General features: G+C 43.4%; 1 protein-coding gene across 1 annotated transcript; it reads left to right on the top strand.

The window, feature by feature from the left end:
• The first annotated feature begins 2,123 nt into the window (after positions 1 to 2,123).
• MUC13 (mucin 13, cell surface associated) lies at positions 2,124 to 19,176 on the top strand. The gene is made up of 16 exons (XM_041405286.1): positions 2,124 to 2,203; positions 4,746 to 4,802; positions 5,441 to 5,503; positions 6,135 to 6,197; positions 6,722 to 6,772; positions 7,088 to 7,138; positions 8,624 to 8,737; positions 9,643 to 9,749; positions 11,319 to 11,377; positions 12,728 to 12,879; positions 14,181 to 14,306; positions 15,452 to 15,566; positions 16,638 to 16,675; positions 17,193 to 17,280; positions 17,506 to 17,710; positions 18,598 to 19,176. The coding sequence occupies exons 1-16, from the start codon at positions 2,146 to 2,148 to the stop codon at positions 18,646 to 18,648; spliced, it is 1,398 nt and encodes a 465-aa protein (XP_041261220.1). The 5' UTR covers positions 2,124 to 2,145; the 3' UTR covers positions 18,649 to 19,176.
• The last annotated feature ends 1,928 nt before the right edge of the window (positions 19,177 to 21,104 follow it).

The following is a 21,104-nucleotide window of genomic DNA, read 5'->3' as shown; positions in this document are numbered from 1 at the left end:
CCAGGTTTGTCCTCCTCTGCACACCCATTCCCACCTGAAGCACCTGCTGGGGTCTGGGGCTCACAGCACTGAAATATGTTATTCTAACAAGACTTTGGGATTAATTTTTGGATGTGCCCTGAAGCTGGGAGGGTGGTGGTGGCCTGAGGTGGAGGCTGGACACTGGCCAAGCAGGTAGGCACAGGGCACCGGGGCCAAACATTTCCCAGGCATTTCCTTCTCTTATTCTGTCAGCTTCCTGGCAAAGCAGTTTTAAGGAGGGGCCTGGAGGAATTGAATGATCTGTGATGGGCAGTGGGTATGGGAGGGAGCAGCAGCAGGGCAGGAGCTGAATCCAGCATGGCCTGAAGGAGCAGAGAGAGGGAGAGGGCGGCTGCCAGGGGGTCACTGTGGGGACTAGCGTAGGTGTGGAGAGCAGGTCGCACTGGAGGGGCTTCAGGGACAGAGATACAAAGGAAGGCACAGGCAAAACCACCACATTTCAGGCTCAGCATCCTGAGCAGGTTCACAGAGGGACAAGGCTGCTCATTCCTTGTGCCAACAGAGAGGCATACAACCATTTTTTGCTGTCTGTAAGCCAACAGTGTTTCCTGGTTCAGTGCAAGTTAAAAGTTTAAGACAACCCTAAGCTCAGGAATGACTTTGAGTAATACTTCTGGTCTGTTTCACCCTCCTTCATTCAAGGAGATACACCCTCTCAATATAGGAGATTACCCAAGACTGCATTTCTTGTTCTTAAAAAAGAAAATCAAACAAAAGCAGATGAAGGGAGAGGCATTTACTACACTGAGCTGTTACGTGGCATTCAGTAGTGTGTTCATAACCTGCCTGTGTTGCTGGCAGTGGGGTCTGGCAGAGGAGACTAGGACCATAGCCTGGGGATACACTGATGGGTTGTTCATCCTTCTCTTGTCTGGTAATGATGGCATAACCTGTGTTTGCTTCAGAGAAAGACTTTACTGACAATTGGCAGGATACAGAGTCACTCAGACCTTCAAAATTAGAGAAATTATGCCTTTGCCTGAAAAGGAGGAACTGGAAATCACTGATTTAGCCCAGCTGATTTCAAGCAGTGCATTTTACTGGAGCACAAAGCAGAACAAACACTGGAAAACTTGAGCAGGGGAGTCAGCTAGAAGAGACTTTGGGATAACCAACTTCTGCCCACAGAGACCTTTTTTCCCATCTTGGTCTCTCACTGGACATTTCAGAAGCTTCCTAGAGTACAATGTTAAAAAGTCTCAGTCTCCAACCTATTTTCCATGCATCGCAGCAGGGTTACCTGCTTAACACCTTTCTGGGCTTTTTGTCATTTCTAGACCTACTGCAGGCTTTCTGCTCCAGCCTGACATCCCCTGGTTACAAATGTCTCTCTGGCAGGAGTACACTTTCTCTCAAGAAAGGAAGGCTGCCACTCAGATAAAGACAAAAACACCTGCTGGCTGTCCTGCCTGCTCCTCCTTTTCGCTCACCACTTTAGTGAGCCTGCAACACACATAAGAGGGCAGCAAACAAAACAGCCATGATCACTGCCAGAAGGGCCAATGTCAGACCTGTTTCTTTGATGTCAAAGGTGCTTTCTGTTTCTTTTTACCCTGTTAAGCAGTAAGAAGTGCTTTAGCATAAGATTTTGCTTATAAGAAAAAAATAATTGGAGTATTAGGAATGAAGCTCGTCTGTACTGGTAATTTATTGCAAGGGAAGTGAGCATGTGGATCCCAGGTACTCTTTTCCAAGTGCATAATTAGCGTGCCTTGGGGTAGGGTCACCTCTTCCACTTTAAGAACAGATTATACTGCACTCTTCATTTAATTTGCGTGGAAGGTGTTGGTATGGAAAGCTGGCAGGGGATAGCTGGTGCACTGTCAGTTCCCATGTCAGCTTATTTAGCAGTAACTTCCTTGTGTCAACAGATCTCAAGTATTTATGACTTAAAGGAAGAACGCTGCAGGTCCAGAAATCTCCTCCCAGCCTGAGGAGGAAGAAAAACACCGCTTGAATTTATCATTTGCCACTTGCCACCATGACGTCAGCTCAGGGCTGAGCTCTTTACCTGTGCCTGGGACCTTAAATGAGCTGACGCCAGAAGAGAAAGGCACTTTCTCTTAGGCTTAGCAGCAAGTGGCAGCAGCAGCAGAAGTGGCAATGAGACGCTCTGTGCTCTTCGCTGTGTGGCTTGGCCTGGTGCTGAGCCTTCTGAAAGGTAAGAACCACTATCTTCTGTTTTGTGATTTATCAAGGCAGCTATTGTGTGGCAGTGAATGGATTTTCTAGTACTTTCAGCAGCTGTTGAGAAGCCAGTTGTGATACACAATTCAGCGTGTCTAGATTTTGATTAATTAATGATGAAAGATGTCACTGTAAGCCAACGGCTTTCCTTGTTCGCAGAACAATGGAAAATCACTAGTGCTTATGATTAACCTAATTCAGCCTATTCCAAGAGCAGTTTTCAGGACTTTCATACTAAACCCAGGTAATTCAAGCTCTGTTACAGTCATAACAAAAGGTGCAACTGTTCCACCCCAGTACCCTTTTGGCCAGAGGCTCCTTAACCAACCAGTCTGGAAAGCAGCTCCCTCTGAGCCGGCTCACTGAGCTTTTGTTCTTTCCTTTTGAAATAAATTAATGGAAACATCATCACCAGCTTTCAAGAGGGTTGCACCATAGTCTGTTCAAACTAAAGGTGTCATTCCTTAAGCCACTTAGTACATTTTCTGGTGTTGTGCCAAAGTTGGTAGTTGTGGGCCGGAGCCTACAGCTAAACTTGCCTTTTCCTGATACTCAGTGAGAGGTATGAAGGGATGAAGATATTAGCAGAAGTAAAGCATCTCTGTGAAGAGTTTTGCAGCAGCTTGAAGCTGTGAGAGGACAGGAACTCCTAGCTATACAAAGATAAAATTGCAGAGTTATCAGCCGAATTAAGACCTGTTAAGCTTGCAACTGGTGGCAGACAGTTGTGGGTTATGGGTCTCTGTTGACTACTGTGAATGAAAGATGTATTTCCAGCAAAATCCACAGTGTGCTACAGACCAATTTTCAGCTGTAAATCATAAATATAGAAGTCTTCAAGACTGTCTGTTGGTTGGTTTCCTGGTTGGAGGCTTGTAGGTAATAGCAAGGTGTGCAAATTCTTGTGCCAAGATTTACTGAAAGCAATACGCATTTTTCACTTGATCTGACTTTGCATAGGAGAGATCTGCCCAGAAACCTTTCTCATTCTAAGCAAACATTGTAAAAGCTTTGCAGGATGTGTCCATTTGAATAGTACTGGCAAAGGCCCTGCCCTGCTCAGCAGCCAGATGTCTCTGCTATTGTATATCCTTGGTGGTAACATCCATTTCTTTATCACAGTGGTAATGCCCAAGCCCATTAACACATCCTGTTTCCATACATAGAAGGTTAGATCTAGGCACACAGAGCCATAAATTAGCCACCTTTGCTCAGCTTACCTTTGTCAAGCCCATCCATGAGGTTCAATTGCAGCTCTTGCACTCTGCTGGCACCGTGGATGCTGTTCTTCCTGAGTCCAAAGGTACTCCTGGACGATGGTTAGCCAGAGCCTCCCAGCTCCAGCAGTTGTAAAAAAAGCTAGCTCTGTAACAGTTTGCTGTTCCAACATCCATTGCCTGTGGCCAGCAGAGATTCATATTATCATGGTTATAGGAAAAATACTCATTTATATTAACTGAGGAACAAATAATGCTGTTTATAGAACTCAATGACCAGTGGAGACAAAAGGCCTGGCAGGGAGCTGCCACAATTTCTTGTGTTCCCCTTCACCTAGAGGAGGCTAATGGATTACCTGTCTTTTGCATGTGCCTTTTCTATGTGAAATATATTGTCAATCAGAAAAAAAAAAAAAAAGTGTAGAAGATTTTCCTCACTTTGGATTTTCAAAGCCTTCTAAAGCTCTAGAATAGTGGGGTCTATTTTCAAATGTCTGCTGAGATGTGCAGCAGACATTGGGACATGGATTTTCTCTACAAATACATAAGTCTTTCAGCTATGTGCTTTTAATGCTTTAGATAAAATTATGCTTGCAGCAGCATTCACGCAAAGTAAATAAGTTTATTCTTAACTTGTAAATTAATGATTAATTAATAAGAGTTAATAATAAGAATTAACTAATTCAGATTAAAGTTAGATTACATGATGCAAACTGGCCATTTGTCAGTATCACACATTTATCAGCAAGGTTGGTTTCTTATTTGTTCTTCTTACATCTAAGAAAAACAAAACAAACCCCTCAAACCTGAACTCATTCTTTTTATCAAGAGTTGAGAATGACTAAATAAAGGTTAAATAAAGCAAAACGCAACAACCGAAAAACAAATAACTAGAATATTTTGAAAGAAAGCAATAACAAAGGCTGAAACCAAAGTTTGAGGAAGTATTTTCAACAATTGGCTGGTATCACGCAGGGTTCCCTTTATTCAGAAATAATTATGAAAGGGAAGAAATAGAGGAAAAATAATGTATACTATCAGAAATACACAGAAGTGTAGTCCAGGAAGAGAAGGTCTTAATATTCAAGATGATGCTGTGGCAGAAGAAGAATTCCTGGAATAGAAATGTCCACAGGAATCTGTACAGCACAGCACGAGGCCTGGGGCTGACAAAAGGCGGGGTAAGGCTGCCCAGAGGCGTGGCTGCTCAGCAACACACACAGGTCTCTCCAGCTTTCTACTGTCCTGTGTGCAAAGAGTTCCCTAGTGCTGCCATCTCTTTTCTTTTCCCTCCATCAGAAGCCCCTGCTGAAACATCTGCTGGCACAACAGTGGCACCAAGCTCAATACCTGCAGGTAAGGAGCAGAGCCCTCAGGCAGCCCCTTCTGGGAACAGTCCCAGGGAGCTGTGCAGCCCCCACAGAGGTGTCCCTGAATTCCTCTCCCAGGGGAGACAGGTGTGCCCAGATCAAGGCTGTGAATACCCTCCATAAGTTCGTCTTTCCCTGCTGCTCTTTGCTGCAAGGAGGAAGCACTGGGGAAGAGTTGAGGAGGCGGCTGTTTTTGTGCTTGGCACCTTTATGTCCTGCATCAGACCTGGATAGAAGGGGATCCCTGTAGAGATGCCCAGGGGAACCCTGTGACCAGATCCTTCAGGGACCTGTGAATGAGGCTGGTTGCCACTGGAAGTGACAGCTTTGGCCGACACAGCCATATCCACAAAGCAGGGGACACTACAGTGTGTGAGAGGGCCTTGTGTTCAAGTGCTGCCCTTGGGGGACAAGGGGTCATGGACACATCAGGTGACACAGGCATCTGAGCCAGGGAGAGCCAAGAGGCTGGGCAAGGGTGCTCAGGGCTTTGACTGCTCAGCCCCACAATGATCCACAGCACTTCCCTGCTCAGCACTTGTCCTACCACACAGAATTGCCCAAGGCTTTTTGAACAGACAATGCTAGGCCGTGCTGCCATGACTCTTCTCTTCCCTTTTGCAGAATATGGTAGTGAAAATGAATCAGGTCCTGACCCACCAGAGATGCCAACCTCAGAAGGTACAGGTAAGGAGAAAAGCTTTCACGCTTCCCCTTCTGGGGACAGCTTGCAGTAACCACGTTCCAGGGAGCACTGCAGATACCCAAGCAGGGAGGAGTTCCCCTGCCAGGGCTTCTCTGAATTCTTCTCCCATGGGAGACAAAGTTACCCAGACCATGACCTTGAAAAATTTCCACTCTTCCATCTTTCCATGCTGGTCTCTGTTCGCCTGTGCCAAAGGCCACCATGGGGGAGTGGAGAGGTGCAGGCTGTGCCCAGTCTGATGGTTTCCCCCGAGTTGCTCTGGCTGCTGTGGACTTCCTTGGGCAGGCAAGGCATCTTTGCTGCATCGAGACGTCTATGTGCCTGTGGTTGAGAACACTGCAGCCGGGTTGCCCAGCTGGGCTGGGGGCCATGCACTGCCTCCCTGGGACGTGCTCAAGTGCTGCCATTGGAAACATCAGATGACATAGGCATCTGAGCCAGGGAGAGCCAAGAGGCTGGGCAAGGGTGCTCAGGGCTTTGACTGCTCAGCCCAACAATGATCCACAGCACTTTGCTGCTCAGCACTTGTCCTACACACACAGAATTTCCCAAGGCTTTTTGAACTGACAGTGCTAGGCAGTGCTGCCATGTCTCTTCTCTTCCCTTCTTCAGGAGACAGTACTGGTAGTGGAACAACTACTGAGCCACCAGAGACACCAATCACCGAACCTTCAGGTAAGGAGAAAAGCTTTCAGGCTTCCCCTTCTGGGGACAGCTTGCAGTAACCACGTTCCAGGGAGCACTGCAGATACCCAGGCAGGGAGGAGTTCCCCTGCCAGGGTTTCTCTGAGTTCTTCTCCCATGGGAGACAAAGTTACCCAGACCATGACCTTAAAAAATTTCCACTCTTCCATCTTTCCATGATGGACTTTGTTCTAAAGCAAATGTGTTGGGGAATATTTGAGGAGGCTGCTCTTTTCATGCTCGCAGCCTTTGCCTCTCACACCAGGCCTGGGAACAAGGTGATCCATGCAAAGAGAAGCCCAGGGCAAGCCTGTTACCAGGTCCTGCAGGGAGTTGTTCCTGAGGCTGCTGGAGCATGGGCAGGGAGGGATCTGGGGCACATCCCAGCAGGGAGAGGCCATGGACCATGGCTGGGGTGCATGCAGCAGACTGTGCCTGTCGTCCTACACTCCCAGCTTGATGCTTTTTGAACTGACAGTGCTAGGCAGTGCTTCCATGTCTATTCTCTTTTTCAGACAACAGTACTGTAAATGGAACAGATCCTGAGCCAACCGCAGGACCTGCAGGTAAGGAGCAAAAATGCTGAGGCAGCATTTTGTAGGCACTGCTTGGATTAACCAAGTCCAGGGAGCTCTGTAGCCCCCTCAGACAAGAAGGAGTTCCCCTCCGTGGGTTTCCCACCTTCCTCTTCGAGAAGAGACTAAGCTGATCAGATGGTGCCCATGAATATGCTCCACTCTTCCACCTGCTATTGGTAAGGAGGAGTCCAAGAGCAGGGTGTGAGAGAAGGGCTGTGAGAGAAAGAGCACCGAATTGCCCAAGGCTTTTTGAACTGACAGTGCTACGCTGTGCTTCCATGTCTCTTTTCTTCCCTTTCTCAGATAACACTACTGCTAATGGAACAGCTACTGAGCCAACTTCAGCACCTGCAGGTAAGGAGTAATTGCTCAGGCAGCATTTTGTAGGCACTGCTTGGATTAACCAAGTCCAGGGAGCTCTGTAGCCCCCTCAGACAAGAAGGAGTTCCCCTCCGTGGCTTTCCCAAGTTTCTTTTCCAGAAGAGACTAAGCTGAGCAGATTGTGCCCATTAATATCCTCCACTCTTCTCTCTTTTCCTGCTGGCCTTTGCTGCAAGGAGAATGTGTTGGGGAAGACTGGAGGAGGCTGCTTTTTTTGTGCTAGGTGTCTTTGCCTCCTTCATCAGGCAGGGATACAAGAGGATCCATGCAAAGAGGTGCCCAGGCCAGCCTCTGACCTAGTCCTGCAGGGAGTTGTTCCTGAGGCTGCTGGAGCATGGGCAGGGAGGGATCTGGGGCACACCCTGGCGTGGGGCTGGGGCCAGGAACTATTTCTGGGGGACAGGGCATGTGTCTCACCTGAGCTCTCCATACCCCACCATTTTGAATCCCAGTAGAGCCTTCCATTGTGGCTAAGTATCCTCATTTAATGTTGTATATCCCTGCCACGCTTCCCCAAGGGCCCTTGCTGCAAGTGGAATGTGCTTGGAAGAGTTCACAATTGTTGTAGCCTTGTGCTTGGGGTCTTTTTCATCAGGAGAAAAAAAAAAAATTGCTTCACTAGATTCTCTGGAAAAAATATTTGGAGATGAATCTTATTGGAAATGAAAATTCCTTGAGTGTTTTTTTTTTTTTTTGTGGGGTATGAATGAGAATTCCTATTTTTTTCCTCATTTCACAGAAAATCTTTCATCTATGAGACTGTACTTATGGAGTGAAGTGTAAAAAACAAGGCAGGGTGAAAAACAGAATTTGATGTTTTGAAAGGGAACTGTAATTGCCATCCTATATATACATGATGCATAGAAATATAAATTTTAATTACTTATTAACCACTTAAATTATGTATAGATATAAAATACATACACTAAAACCTTACAGAATATATATAATTACTCTGAGAAAATGCACTATTATGATTCACTTTGGAATCCTTGTTAATGTGTCTGCAGTTAAGGACTGTGCTATGACACTGTCATAATAAGGCAAGTATGTGCCAATGCAGTATTAAAGACACACAGGCTATTGCAATCTGTCTTTTTCTAATAGTCACTGATTTTGGCAAGCCTTGATGTACCTTCTTTCTTTGATTTGCTTTTAGTTGTATTAAGTAGAGTTGAACTGTGAGTGCTCAGTATGACAGATAATGAATTTCAGCCATACTCTGCGTCCTCACTGTGATATCCTGCTGGATTGTGTAGGGAAAACAGTTACTATACCATAAACAAGCAAGATATACAGCTGTATGCTCTGCAATTGCATCTATACTCTCTAAAAGATACCTGGTAGCTTCCCTTAGCAGAACTATCTATGAACTATTCCATATATGAATGACTTTATACATGAGCTGGCTATTGCAGAAATTCACAGAAACCCTAATGTCAATATCTTTCATCTTAGTGGACTTCTGCAGTGGAGATCCTTGTGGAACAGCTGCCTGTATTTCCTTACAAAGCAATTATACCTGTGTGTGCAAATATGGATCCTACTACAGCAATAAGACTTGTGAAAAAGGTGAGTTGCAGAAGGGCATCAATGCTTTTGGTTACCTGCTCAGGTGAATTTTGCTTACCATATAGCTTGTTGTCATGTTATAATTGAAAACACAGTCAGTCTGGGAAAGTGACTGCTGAGTGATTTCTTGCTTTGCAGGCAGCCACTCCTACAATGACCTAGATTGCAATCTCGCAAAACAGCGACAGCCAAGGAGGTTAATGTTCTAGGAAAAGAAGGTGAATTCTCTGTCAGGGGTGTAGGAGATTAAAATAGTGAAAAGCAGGAAAAAAAGTGCAAGTGTAAACCTGACATTGATATTAATGGCAATGATTTAAAAAGGACCAGACTTGCGAAGACCTGTGAACAACCAGATTGATTTTCCCTATTGCTAAACACGCATCAGAGTCCTGTGGAAATGGATCTCTGAAATGCTTCTGAAGGCAAGAATATGAGAAAATAGGGCTTCTTATTTGAGGATCAGCAGGCAGGATTCTCAAATTTACTTGTGAAGCTTAAGAAGCAGGTTGATTCTGAATTACTTTCTCTGTAAACCACAGTGAACCACATTAACTGCTTAATAGCTGCAAATTTGGAGTACTCAGTATACATTTTTTCTCACTACATTCTGTAACACCTTGCAAAAAGTCTTGTAGCTTCAGGCCATGCTGACAGTTTAATGTTACTCAGTTTCACAATCAGGACAGATTGGTTGGGCCCAGGCTCCTGTCTTCTTCCCTGGCAGCCAAAGTACATCCCCCAGTGTGACTGAATTGATTTGTCCTCTACTGATCCCTCCTGTATATGAAAAATACAACTGATTTGTTTTCTGCATTATTTCCCCCTCCCTAAAAGCTGGGGAACTCTAAGGTGAAACTGGACTTTCTTGAATGCTTTCTAATTTACACTCTCTGTTCTCATTCCAGGGCAAATATTCCCAGCCACCATTGCAGTGAATGCACCTTACAGTGAAAATCTTCAATTTGTAAATTCCACAGAGTATCAAGAACTGTCCAAAAATTTATCAGCATTTGTGAGTGACAATGGTTTTTTCCCCCCCGTATATTTAAAGCTGTACTGGATGTCATGCAGACAGAGAGGACACTCTCTTTAATGTGGGGCCTAGAAAAGTTTCTCTCTACAAGAGATCTACTTCTTTCAAAGAATGCTTCACATTAGTTTAGACCTATTTATAAAAGACTTGAACTTTGCCCTCAGATGAGCACACGCATGGCTCTTGCTGAAGTGAAGGGAATCCTGAATATCTGCATTTTTAGTACCACTTCTATTCTGGGGAGTTCTCACATAAATTTCTCTGCATCTTTCACCATTCCCTCTCCAGAAGCAATGAGGCTGAGTGAAGTCTTCCAGCCTATTGAGTTTCTGATCTCCACTGTTTGCTGAAGACTCAATACTACTCAGTAGTATAAGTAAAAATGAACAACTTTAATTTTTTTAAAAGAAAATTATTCCATGCAGCACAAACTTTTCCAAATGGCTGTCCAGCTGTGTCTACATACCAAATCCATAAGTCTGCCAGTATTAGTGTTTTAATGTTATTAGTGAAATGGATACTGAACATTTTTTATAATTCTATGATTATACATAAAATCTGGTAACAGATTTCCTGGAGAAATAAGATGATCAGTTTAATTTATACTGCCATGTTGAAACAAGTGGATTTGCTTATTTCTCTTTCTGGCAGTAAGGAAGAATATATATGCAACTCTACCAGATATCTGATTAAAAAATATTCACTATGTTAATCAGGAATGATCAAAGATGGTTATCAGTTTCTGCATATTATTATATTGCTTACTAGGAATGTTACCTCAGAAAGTGACCAAAAGTTGTTACTCCAGAATGTTAAAAAATTTTTTTTTGTCCACCATTTTTTTCATGATATGTCTACAGAAGAGCATCACATGTAGGACTAAAATAAATACATAATAGAATGCAAAAGTGAAAATAGCAAAGAAAATAATTTGAATTTTATTACAAAGAAAGAGAGAGAGTTAATATTTTATTTCAGTTGAATTAGACATCTTATCCTCTTCTCATGGCACCTCCTGCTTTTGTGGCATTTGAAGGCAGCTGCCTCCACGGGTTATTCCCTGCTTCTTATGGGATGAGGGAGAGCAGTGACTTTTCTTCTGACCCTGTTGAGATCAATGCTTTCATCAGTGCTTCTTCCCACAAGATTGACCCTGATGATCCCACTTCACTGCCTCTCAGGGACACATGCCATCTCTGAGGAGATAACTTCTCCCTCTTCCCCCTACCTGTACACAGATTGGTGCTGTGGAGACACCCTCCTAAGCAAAGAGTTTGCAAAGAGGTGTCTGTAGCTATCAGCCATTTAACTCAGCCTGACATTCCTTCTCCCTCCCTCCACTGCCCTCCCATCCATATTCTACAGCAGCACCCCACTGTTCCTCTTCTGCAATACCTTGCCTGGTGGATTTGACACATCACCTTCCTTTATTTGTGCCTGTACTAGCATATTCTGCATAAAAACTTTACTGCTGAGGCCTCAGTGGTTCATGTGATTTTGGTCTATGTTTCTGCTTGCCTTGAACTCCAATTTCTTTCTGTTTTATAGTTTAAGGAGGCCTTCAAAAATCTAACAGGCTATGAAGAAACTGTCATCGTGAAAATTCAGTAAGTCTGCCGGTTTGTTTTTTGCACAGTACATGCTTCCACATACCTCATTTTAATCTGTTTTCCCTGAAGTTCTCAATTCAATAAAGATTTGGGATGAGTTCAGCGCAGAAGGCTTCCCCATAAAGGAGGGATGCTGGCCCCATTTTTACCCCAGTGTTTCTGCCCATTCTGTGAAATGGGCAGGCTGAGGCAGCTCCACGCTGTATGTCCTGCTTCTAGCACCATGTAGGATGCAGCCCTGTGCTGTAGCTAGCAGTCCCTGTGATATCTGATATGTCTGAAATTCTAACAGTTAACTCTGAGTTCCTGTGCCTGTTGGGAGTGCCACCCAGCTTGGAGTCCCAGTTTAAATTTAAAAACCCTCATTACAAAAGGCATAGCAAATGCATTTTTTCTTGTGCATTTGTTGGTGTCTCCTGATGGCAGGTTGAGCAAAGATGCTACTGAATGGGATGTGGTGTAGCTGTGGGCATAGGTCCTTTGCTGGTCTAGGTAGACCCTGTGAGATGTCTCTTCTTCCCCATCTGTTACAGGTTACTGTCCCCAGAGCTCTGCCAGCTTCTCTGTTTCCTAACCCCTATAAAGCAACACCTGGCTTGCTAGCACACAGTGTCAGCCCTTTCAGGGCACCCCAGGGATTAAGCAGTTAAGCAGAAAGTTGTTCTAGCAGAGTTCCAGCAGAGCAGTTGTGACGTGGGGCACAGTAACACCTCAAGGAACTGAGCAGTCTGCCACTTAAGGATATTTGTGTGCATATCCTGGCAGCAGGAGGTTTAGCTGAAGACCAGGGAAGTCACTGCTGCTCTCCACCTCACACCAGGGAGGCTGCTGTGAGCTGAACCCTACCCAGATAGTGTGTGGCTTGCACAGATGCCTCTACATGGCAAACAGACCCTTCTGCATTCATTCAGGTCACACCCTGAATTATCCTCAGCACCCTTCAGGGTGGGTTCTCCACATCATGCCTGGATTACACCACAGGCTGATGGAAGCATGTGAAAGTTAGGGTCTAAGAGATGAGATTCTCCACACTGCAGCTGGTTTGAGGTTAACCCAGCTAGAAAATGCCAGTTGTGTATCAAAAGCACACAAAGGAGCAGTGCTTTTATCATTAAATCCAGCAGCTACCTATTTACACCTGGACCTACTGGAAAGATGGCTCTTAATGTATTCCTGAGCAAGACTTACACTCATTTTCAGGTCTCTTGGCAACTACCTACTTTATGGGAAGAAAGAAGCTGGGCGAGAGAGGGAGATTTGGCAGAAATTGTCTCTCATCTTTGCTCCTAGCTTGCTATCCATATAGATTATGTGAAACTTTAAAATGGTATTATCTGTCCTTTTCAGACATCCAAGTGAAAGCAGAAATTCTGTTCCAGGACTGAATGTAGCAGTGACAAACCTGTTCAGGGAGAGCTCCAATGCAACTGAGGCTGCAGTTAGCGCTGCAATAGAAGAGGCAATTGGGAATGACGGGTCCTTAGTCAATTCTTATAAGGGTATGTAACTCCTTGCTAGGGAAGCAATTAATCAGCAGAAACAGAGCTTCTTAAAACCTATTTGGAAGATTTCTGTGGGCATAGGAGCCCATCAAATCATAAGCCTTGTTGATTTTAAGGAGCTGAATGTTCAATCTTTGATAATTTTGAAGAGCCAACAATTCAGTGCTAGGCTCTTTTGTTTTATTAAAGTTTCCTACTCCCTGTGTAAAGAAGAAAAGGAAAATATTTTTCCCTGGTAAGTAATGGCATGGTGGTTCTAACCTGGTGAGTGTTAAGAAGTGTGAAAAATCAGGATAAAAAATATACAGATATATATTATGCTTCTGAGAATAAGCCAGTATTTTACTGGCAAAATAGGATTAAACTCTCTTTAGACTTCTCCCATAATAAGCCATGATAATTGAAATGATGCCTCACTTATTAGCTACTGAGCTGAGGGATTTGTTGATTTAACCCAGTAAATTCTTGCATTATTAAAGGTGTAATACTGGGAGAATGAGTTCCTAATTAAAATAAGGATGCTTTTTCTATTTTCTTTTCAATATAAGTTCCTATTTTGAAATCAGCTTTTTAAAAAGGCATAGCTAATAATGAAGAGTCTGTTTCATGGCTTAAAGCCTGAGTTTGTTGTCTGTATCCTCAGCTGTGAGAAGGAAATAGAAAACCACTGAGAGCTCCCAAGGCACCAGTGCAGTCACATCCCTCTACAGCATGCCATGCACTGAGGCCTTTAAACCATTCCCACCACAAGGACATGGATCTAAAGAGCATCACACTGGGCAAACAGGATACTAGTGCTGCTCATGAAGTGAGCTGCATGCCCAGAAACATTTATATCTCTCTAGAACTGCATGGGATCTGGGTCTCACAGCTCAGTTGTGGAAAAAAATAGTAGAGTAGTCATAGTTTTTCTCTGTAGTGTTGTTGGTTGTTTTTTTTTTGTTTTTTTTTTGTTTTTTTTTAACTTTTATAAGGTGAGTCAGAAAGTTTAGTTTTCAGAATATGAACTTATGGGAAGAATGTCCCTTTTCATGGGCTGGAGCCAGGAAGGTTTGGAGATAATTATAGGAGGCTGAGAAACAGAAGGTCAGAAGATATGATGGAAACAGGACCTCAACTGTTAAAGAGCAAGGAGGAAAAATGGGCTGGTCCAAAAGTCTGCAATCTTGATGTCCCAAGAAGAGGACTTATAATTCTTTTCTATTTAGAATTATGAAGTAATTGGTTTATGATTTACTGGGCAAGTGCACTGCTTTCTATGAAAGGGTATTCAACTTTGCTCCGTTTCTCTTTTAAAGTGGCAGCACATTGTGATATTTATGGATGTGATCCTAAAACCACAGTGTGTGAAGGGAAAGATTTTCCAGAATGCAAATGCAAACCTGATTTAGAAAAAAAACAAGGGGATGACCTTTCTTGTCCAGGTAAGAACCTCTCTGCTTTATCTATCCCTGAAAGGCTGATCTGTTTATTCCCTGCCTTGGTCCCTTTTTGAGAAAGGTGCTGGACAAATGTGCTGCCTTCTGAAAATCAGGGAATGGGCATACTGTTAAAAAAGCCATAGAAACATATCCTCATATTTCACTTTGAACAAATCTATCATTTTATTCCAGTAGAATAAAATATTAAAACTTGATTAAAAAAATCACTGAAAGCAGTGAGTAGGCAAGTCCTTAAATGCACTGTTAGAGTCCTGGTAAGAACTGAAACCTAAACAAGTAAAGGATGGAACAAATTGAATCCTATACTCACAGCCTTCTCTGCTAGAACATATTTTGGGAATAAATTCTACAAGTTACTTGAAGGAAGCTGGTGGAACTGAAAGTCTCATGATGCACTACAATAGCCTGTTAAGGCTCTGTCCTTTGTTCTTAATTCTAGGTTTACATTACCTGGATTTAGACAGGCTTTTGTGAGAAGAATGTTTTCTGTCATTTTTGGGTACTGTTAGTACTAAATTGTTAGTTTAGTAATAAAACTGTTAGTTTTATTTACTTTTTTGTTTGGAGTCCTTTAGTGAGTGCTCTGTTTATGTTTTGGCTACCCTCCAAAGCCCTGTGATGTACCTAATTTTCTTCTAAGTAACTTCTTTTCTTCTTATGGAAACGAAAATTTGCACACTACAGAAGTAAAAAAGGTCTAACATGTAAGATTTTAAGAGAAACAAAAAATAATTCAAAAATCCACGATAAAGCTATGAAAGCTGGCTAAAATCAATCCCAGTGAGATGTGATCCAGTGCAGGCCTTTGTGGTCTCATGCCTGACTAAAACTGATACAGTTTGCCAGGCAAATCATCTGCTGTGAGATCAAACTTCAGGCCACTGCTTGCCTATGGAAGATGCAGCCTAGCCAGATTTCCTTTTTGATGAAGCTGGATGGTTTTGAACACAGCCTATTTACTTCTAATTTTGTGATTTTATATTTCAGTTTTTGCTTTGCATGGGTACAACCCTAAAAAATACATTTGGATGCTTTAAAGCACAGGAGAGGGGTGGGTGTGTGTTTCCAGAGCAATAAAATAATCTTCTATCTGCAATTCACTCATTTTTTTCTCCCTGAAAATACAGTTTGCAGTAAAACCTGCTCTGCAGCGAAACACAAGTACTGCATACAAGAAGAAAAGAGTCAAACATGCAAATGTATGAATAACTTTTTTAAAAAGCAGGACGGAGAATGCATGGCGTGAGTACTCAGCTTTTTATTGCGTCCCTGTGTTGTGGGTGAAGGCAGGGGAGAAGAACATCTACCCCAGGGCCAGCTGCAGCCCAGAAGAACAGGCTGCAGCTACGTGAATCACAGAGGTGCCCCAGGCGGGGAGCAGGGGGTGTCACAAGCTCTGGTGTCACAAGTCGTGGCGTTTTCACTCCTTGGCATTAGTCTTTTGTGTGCACTCATAACTCCTCGGAGGAAAGGCAGGAGAGCCAAGGTCACCCGTGAGTCAGTGAAGAGGATAAAGTGCTTCACCACATAAACACAAACTGCTCTGGCAGCGGGGCTGAGCCATGGGAGCTGCTCTGCTGAAGTGTTTAGTAAGCAACAGGCATTAGAGCAGGACGTGCCTCCAGTGCCTGGAATGTTTGCACTGCTATCAGTGGGGACTGTTTCCCCACAACTTTCAGACCTTAATTCCTGCTTGGTTTTCTCTCTGAAGTTATTTCTGTCAGCTCAGGATCAGAACACAACAAGGGTGTTTGCTGGTGAGCCCAAGTGAGTGACTGGTTGTGCTCTGCTCAGGTGGATAAACAGAGACTCACTCCCCATATCCATTAATCCAGCTCTTTTTGTAGTTACTACTGCTGCAAATTGAACATTTCTTACCATAAAGTCGATATCTTTTAAATATAAGAAACTATTATGGGAGGAAGATAGAGTTGCCAGTCCTTATAGACCTTATACTGAGGCTTTTGTTAAAGACATTGCATGTCAATTCTGAGTGCCTCAGAGATGCAGAATTTACTTCTTTAGAAAAATTAGGTCCTTTTAACATTTTTCAGACTGAGAAGCTGAAACTTTTAGTGCCGAGATCACAAATCACTCTGAAAATCTCAGATTGTTTCACTTTAATGAAAGTAAAGAATTTAACAGTAAGATAGGGTTAAAGAGGAAACCTGTAATGGAGACACTTTGTGGAGAAATTGCTGATAAAGGAGTGAAATATACTATTGTTTTGTGATGACAGAATGGTTTGGATTAAATGGGGCCCTAAAAATCATCCTTTCTTTCTTTCCCCTTTTTCTTTTTTCTCTCCTCTAGATGTTCAGTGGGCTTCTCTGGGGAGGAATGCACTGACAGTAAGTATAAGAATTTCTGATTTTTAATTATTGTCTTGAAAAATACCTAGTAATTCTTAATCTGTCTGAGATTAAAAAAAAATGTGGTAGCCTTTAGGAGTGCCACCATTCTGTATTTATAGAAGGACTACGTTAGGGGGAAAAAAAAGGTGAAATTTCTCTGTTGTCTTATGTGCCTAGGGCATGGGAAGAGCCTATTTGACACCTAACTACGTAGTTTAGCATCAACACTAGCTTAAACAACCCCTAAATCCTCCCAAACCTATAACTATGTGTAAAACCATTCAGTGCACAGCATTAGGACCTAGAGCTGGAGTCAAAACAGCCATCCATCAGAGATGGTCTTTAATGCAGATCCTTAATTTACATCCTTCTGTGTCCACAAAATGTTGTAAGCACCAGGAGCCTGAAAATAAATCCCATCCCATCCCTTCCCTCCCCTCTGCTTCCCTCATTTTTCAATATTCATTGTGAGTTATTAATTGACACATTTCTTTTTTGCTGTTTCTCCCCTCAGATAGTGAACTCATCCTTATAATAGTGGGCACAGTGTTTGGAGCCATTATCCTGAGTTTAGTGATAGCAGTCTCTGTCATTTCAGTCAGGTAAGGGTATTTCTTACAGTTGAATAGAAACTGCTTTGCAGTGTGTTCAAAATAAGGGTTTGCACTAGCTAAAAAGTAAACATGCTATAAGAATCTGTTGCATGCTTCAGAATGGGGCTGAGTATTCAAAATAAGGTGGGAGTGGACAAATCAGTAAGTTGGACTTAATAAGTAAGGCACACTAAACAGTCTTTTAAAATCTTTGTTCTTTCATCTTCTCTGAAGAGCAAAGCACAAACAAAATCCAGAGAAGAGGAGCCTGATGAAGTCAGGGTATTCTGACATGAGCACCTCTGAAGACAGGCCAAGCATGTTCCCCAGGGTCCAGACCACTTCTGGCCACGCAAACCCAGGATATCAGCCCAACAACCCCTATGAGATGCGTTCCACAAATAGAGATCGTTTTCCAGAGAGGGATTATGATGATTTGGTAAGTGTTTCACATAGTCCTGTGGGAATGGAATTCCTGAACAGTAGCACTGTGGGCTACAGATGTTTTGGGAACCTAAGCTCCCCTCTGTACATCCTCCCTTGGTCTCAAAGGCCAAAGTGGTATAAAAGCACCTAAACAACTGTAGCTGCAGCTGAAGAAAGTTATCTTAACACAGAAATTTTCCTCAGTGCAGAGATCAGCACTCATGAAGACCTTTCTAAAGCCACAGCAGTCATCCTTGAGCCACAGGAGGGATATGTGAAAAGCAAGGGTCAAAGCAAGGGCTGGGCTGCCCAGTGGCCTGCTGTGTCATAGGATATTTGTCTGCACTGGCCAAATTCATCCCTCAGCACAGGTGTGCCTGCAAGCATCACAGGCTGCTACCAGCTGAGCTTCTTTTGGGCTGCTTTAGAGAGAACAGGTGCTGCAGTGGCACCTCCCAGCTGCAGCCTCATGCAAGATTCACGGTCAGTTTAAGCTGGGACTGATGCCCTAATGCCCGGGGGATTGTGTCCTCCCCCCTGGTTGCTGCTGCCTCGTTCACAGCAAGAGCAAATGCAGCTGCTGCAGCATTGCAGAGGGGAAAGGTGTGAAGGGCCACGAATAATATAGAACAGTTTTTGGAATGCTGTGGCCCAGGGGAGCCTGGTCAGCAGTGGTGTGTCGGTATGTGGAAGGCATGTTCCAAAAAAAAAAAAAAAAGCCTGATTTATCCTTGAATCCTGCAAGGGAGCCACAGAGGAAGCAGAGGCTTGAGATTAGCTCAGCAATAACACCAAGGTTGTGGGATCAAACCCTGTATGGGCCACTCATGCAAATGTTAGACTTGATGAGCTTTGTGAGTCCTTATTTCTCTTCTTTTCTTGTCTGAAAATTCTCTGTAGTATGAAATATCACGGGAGCCCACGGGCTTTAGGACGCAGAGCAGATATTGAGTGAGCAGAGCAGCAGAAGGATGGACGACCACCACAACACTGGGACAGAGCAAAGAGTTTCACAGCTTCTCACCAATGCAGTTTCTTCAGCAGAAGAGACAACAACGACCTTAACCCCAGATTCTCTCAAGATTTTCTAGAGGAAGATTCCTGCTTGAAAGAGATCAGCTTTGAAATAAGGGGAAAATGTTAGGGAGTAGGGTGAAGAAGAGGACTTCTTTTAAAAGAACTAATGTGCTCCAATAAACATTAGGCTTCTTCAATGAGGCCAGTGCATTGGCAAGAGAATGAACGTACACAAGACGCCAGGATTTTAATTCTGCTGGTTTTCAGTTCTTCTGGAAGACGGTCCAGACAATATGTGTGATGCTGAAATACATCAGTACCCAGAGCTTCACTTGGATTTGTGCTCACTTAATTTGAACTACAGTTTTGGGCCAATGAAAACTGTTTTTCATGAAAATCTGACCTGTTTCACTTTACTACATTAGATCCAGGTTTTTTCACCCTCCTCAACCCCCCAGTATTTGCCATCTGAAAGCATTCTGTTCAGATCTCTGCTGACAGGGCTTGTGAGAGACAATGGCACTTGTCTGACCTTTTCCACAGCCTTCTTTCCCAATACAATGGCAAGATACAATATCTCCAAACAAACACTATTCTTCTTCATCTTGCAAAACTGCATTGATTTTACATTTTTAGCTCCTGTGGAAAGTGTTAGCATTTTTCTTTCTTCTGCAGTCTTTATGTTTGAATGATAATAAGCTTGGTTTTTGGGTTGTTGGTTTTTTTTTTTAATTTCTTACATACAGTCAATAAATCAGTCTGTAAAAAGAATTTGTATTTTACTGAGTGTGCATTATCTGTTGACTGGCATTAACATTATATTTATATAAAATACTTATATGCACACACATGTACATATATTTATAGATTACAGTCATTTAAAGAATCATTTAATTCTGTTGTATTTTGTCTTTTGGTTTTTATATGCGCAGATTAACTTTTCCTATTAAACATTATTTTTTCTCAGTACCAAGGCTTTCTTATGTTCCTGCCAGTGATTTAAGTGTTTTTTTAAAACTCCAGAGACTATTTTATTATAAAATTTATGCATAGACTGGTTACATCAGCACCCAGCTTTCACTCAGTAGTTCAGAAATGTTATTAAGTATTAATGAAGTTAAAATGTTTATTGTTGTGAGACTGGCACAAATATTCAGTGGTTGCTTTTGGTGGGAACTGTGTAGTTAGTGCAGCTGGATCTCTTTCGATAATGCTGGACAAGCTGCTCTGTCTGATGGCAGCTCTTACTGGCCCAGATGAAAAGAAGTGTCTTAAATGACAAGTTTGGGGGTCAGTGGGAGAGAACACTGTGTGTCCCTGCAGATGCTTGTTCCCAGTCTCTCCATGATCAAAACCAGCTCCCACTTGCTAGTTAAGTGATTGAAAGCTGGCACCTGCATAGTCCTGATCCTTCTCATGTGGCTTCTGTAGCAAAAGGAGGTAGACCCTGCTTTCTCAGCCTGGTGAGGAAAGGTGCCATTTTCTCTCTGGTGTTTTCATGAGGTTTCATTGTTTATTCCAGTTCTCTCCCGTCCCCTTTGCTGCTGTCACAGCGTCTGCCATTGGCAGGGACTGTAGGAGACCAGGTTCTGGTGGCCTCAGCCAAGCCCACCATCTGTGTGCATCTCTGCACGCTCAGCATGGCTCCAAGGGAACAGGGCTAGCTGGATTTAACTACTCATGATATCTTGTTCAGAGGATTGGGGGGGGGGAGGAATTGGTCTTATTTCTTGACTTTTCCTTTGAGAGTACTGTCCTGTGAGGAGCAAAGCAAGGCACGGTGGTTACACTCATCACAATAGGCAAAGAGACCCATTTTTCCTCTGGCTAGAAAAGCCCTACAAGCTGGACCAGCTCCCTTCCCCAGTAATTCAGTGTGTGCCCCACCCCTTGCTGCTGCCCCCTTCTTTTTCTTTGAGCCCTGTTTGTCTCCACAATAACCTGGGTGAAGGAGGTGCTCCCGGCTTCTAATCTTTCTGCTCAGACCTTTTCTTTCCCCCTTTTCTCTGACTTTTCAGCAGCAGGAAAAGGTTCTGCTGTCTGTAGCACTCTGTTAACCCCATGCAGGCTCCACTCTGGGGAAGTTTGCATGTGGTGAGACCCTGGAAAATGGATGGGATAAAGGCAGAAACTGGCCAAAAGTCATAAAGCTCAGCTTCATGCAGCTGGCTACTTTTGCTTGGATGCCTCCTCCTCCCAGTCTTTGTATGGCAGACTGAAACGTCGGCTTACATGGAGCTGAATGAAAAGGTTTTTCTTTATCAACAGTAACAGCCCACTGGAATGGACATCGTGGTCTTTCACTGAGGTAAATTGCCTGGCTCCATGCATAAAATACATGTAACAGTAACCTGCTACAGAGGCATGTGGAAAGGTTTTTAAGTGTTATC

This window comes from Onychostruthus taczanowskii, unplaced genomic scaffold (genome assembly GCF_017590055.1).
Source record: "Onychostruthus taczanowskii isolate IOZ18803 unplaced genomic scaffold, ASM1759005v1 scaffold10, whole genome shotgun sequence".
NCBI classification, from domain to species: domain Eukaryota; kingdom Metazoa; phylum Chordata; class Aves; order Passeriformes; family Passeridae; genus Onychostruthus; species Onychostruthus taczanowskii.
This window is presented reverse-complemented; position numbering and strand designations above follow the sequence as displayed.

Bases quoted from the DNA above. Each gene is read 5' to 3' on its own strand.
- MUC13 (XM_041405286.1), top strand. From the start codon at position 2,146: ATGAGACGCTCTGTGCTCTTCGCTGTGTGGCTTGGCCTGGTGCTGAGC. The intron at 9,750-11,318 runs GTGAGTGACAAT...TCTGTTTTATAG, and splicing joins CCAAAAATTTATCAGCATTT to TTTAAGGAGGCCTTCAAAAA. The intron at 15,567-16,637 runs GTGAGTACTCAG...TCTCTCCTCTAG, and splicing joins CAGGACGGAGAATGCATGGC to ATGTTCAGTGGGCTTCTCTG.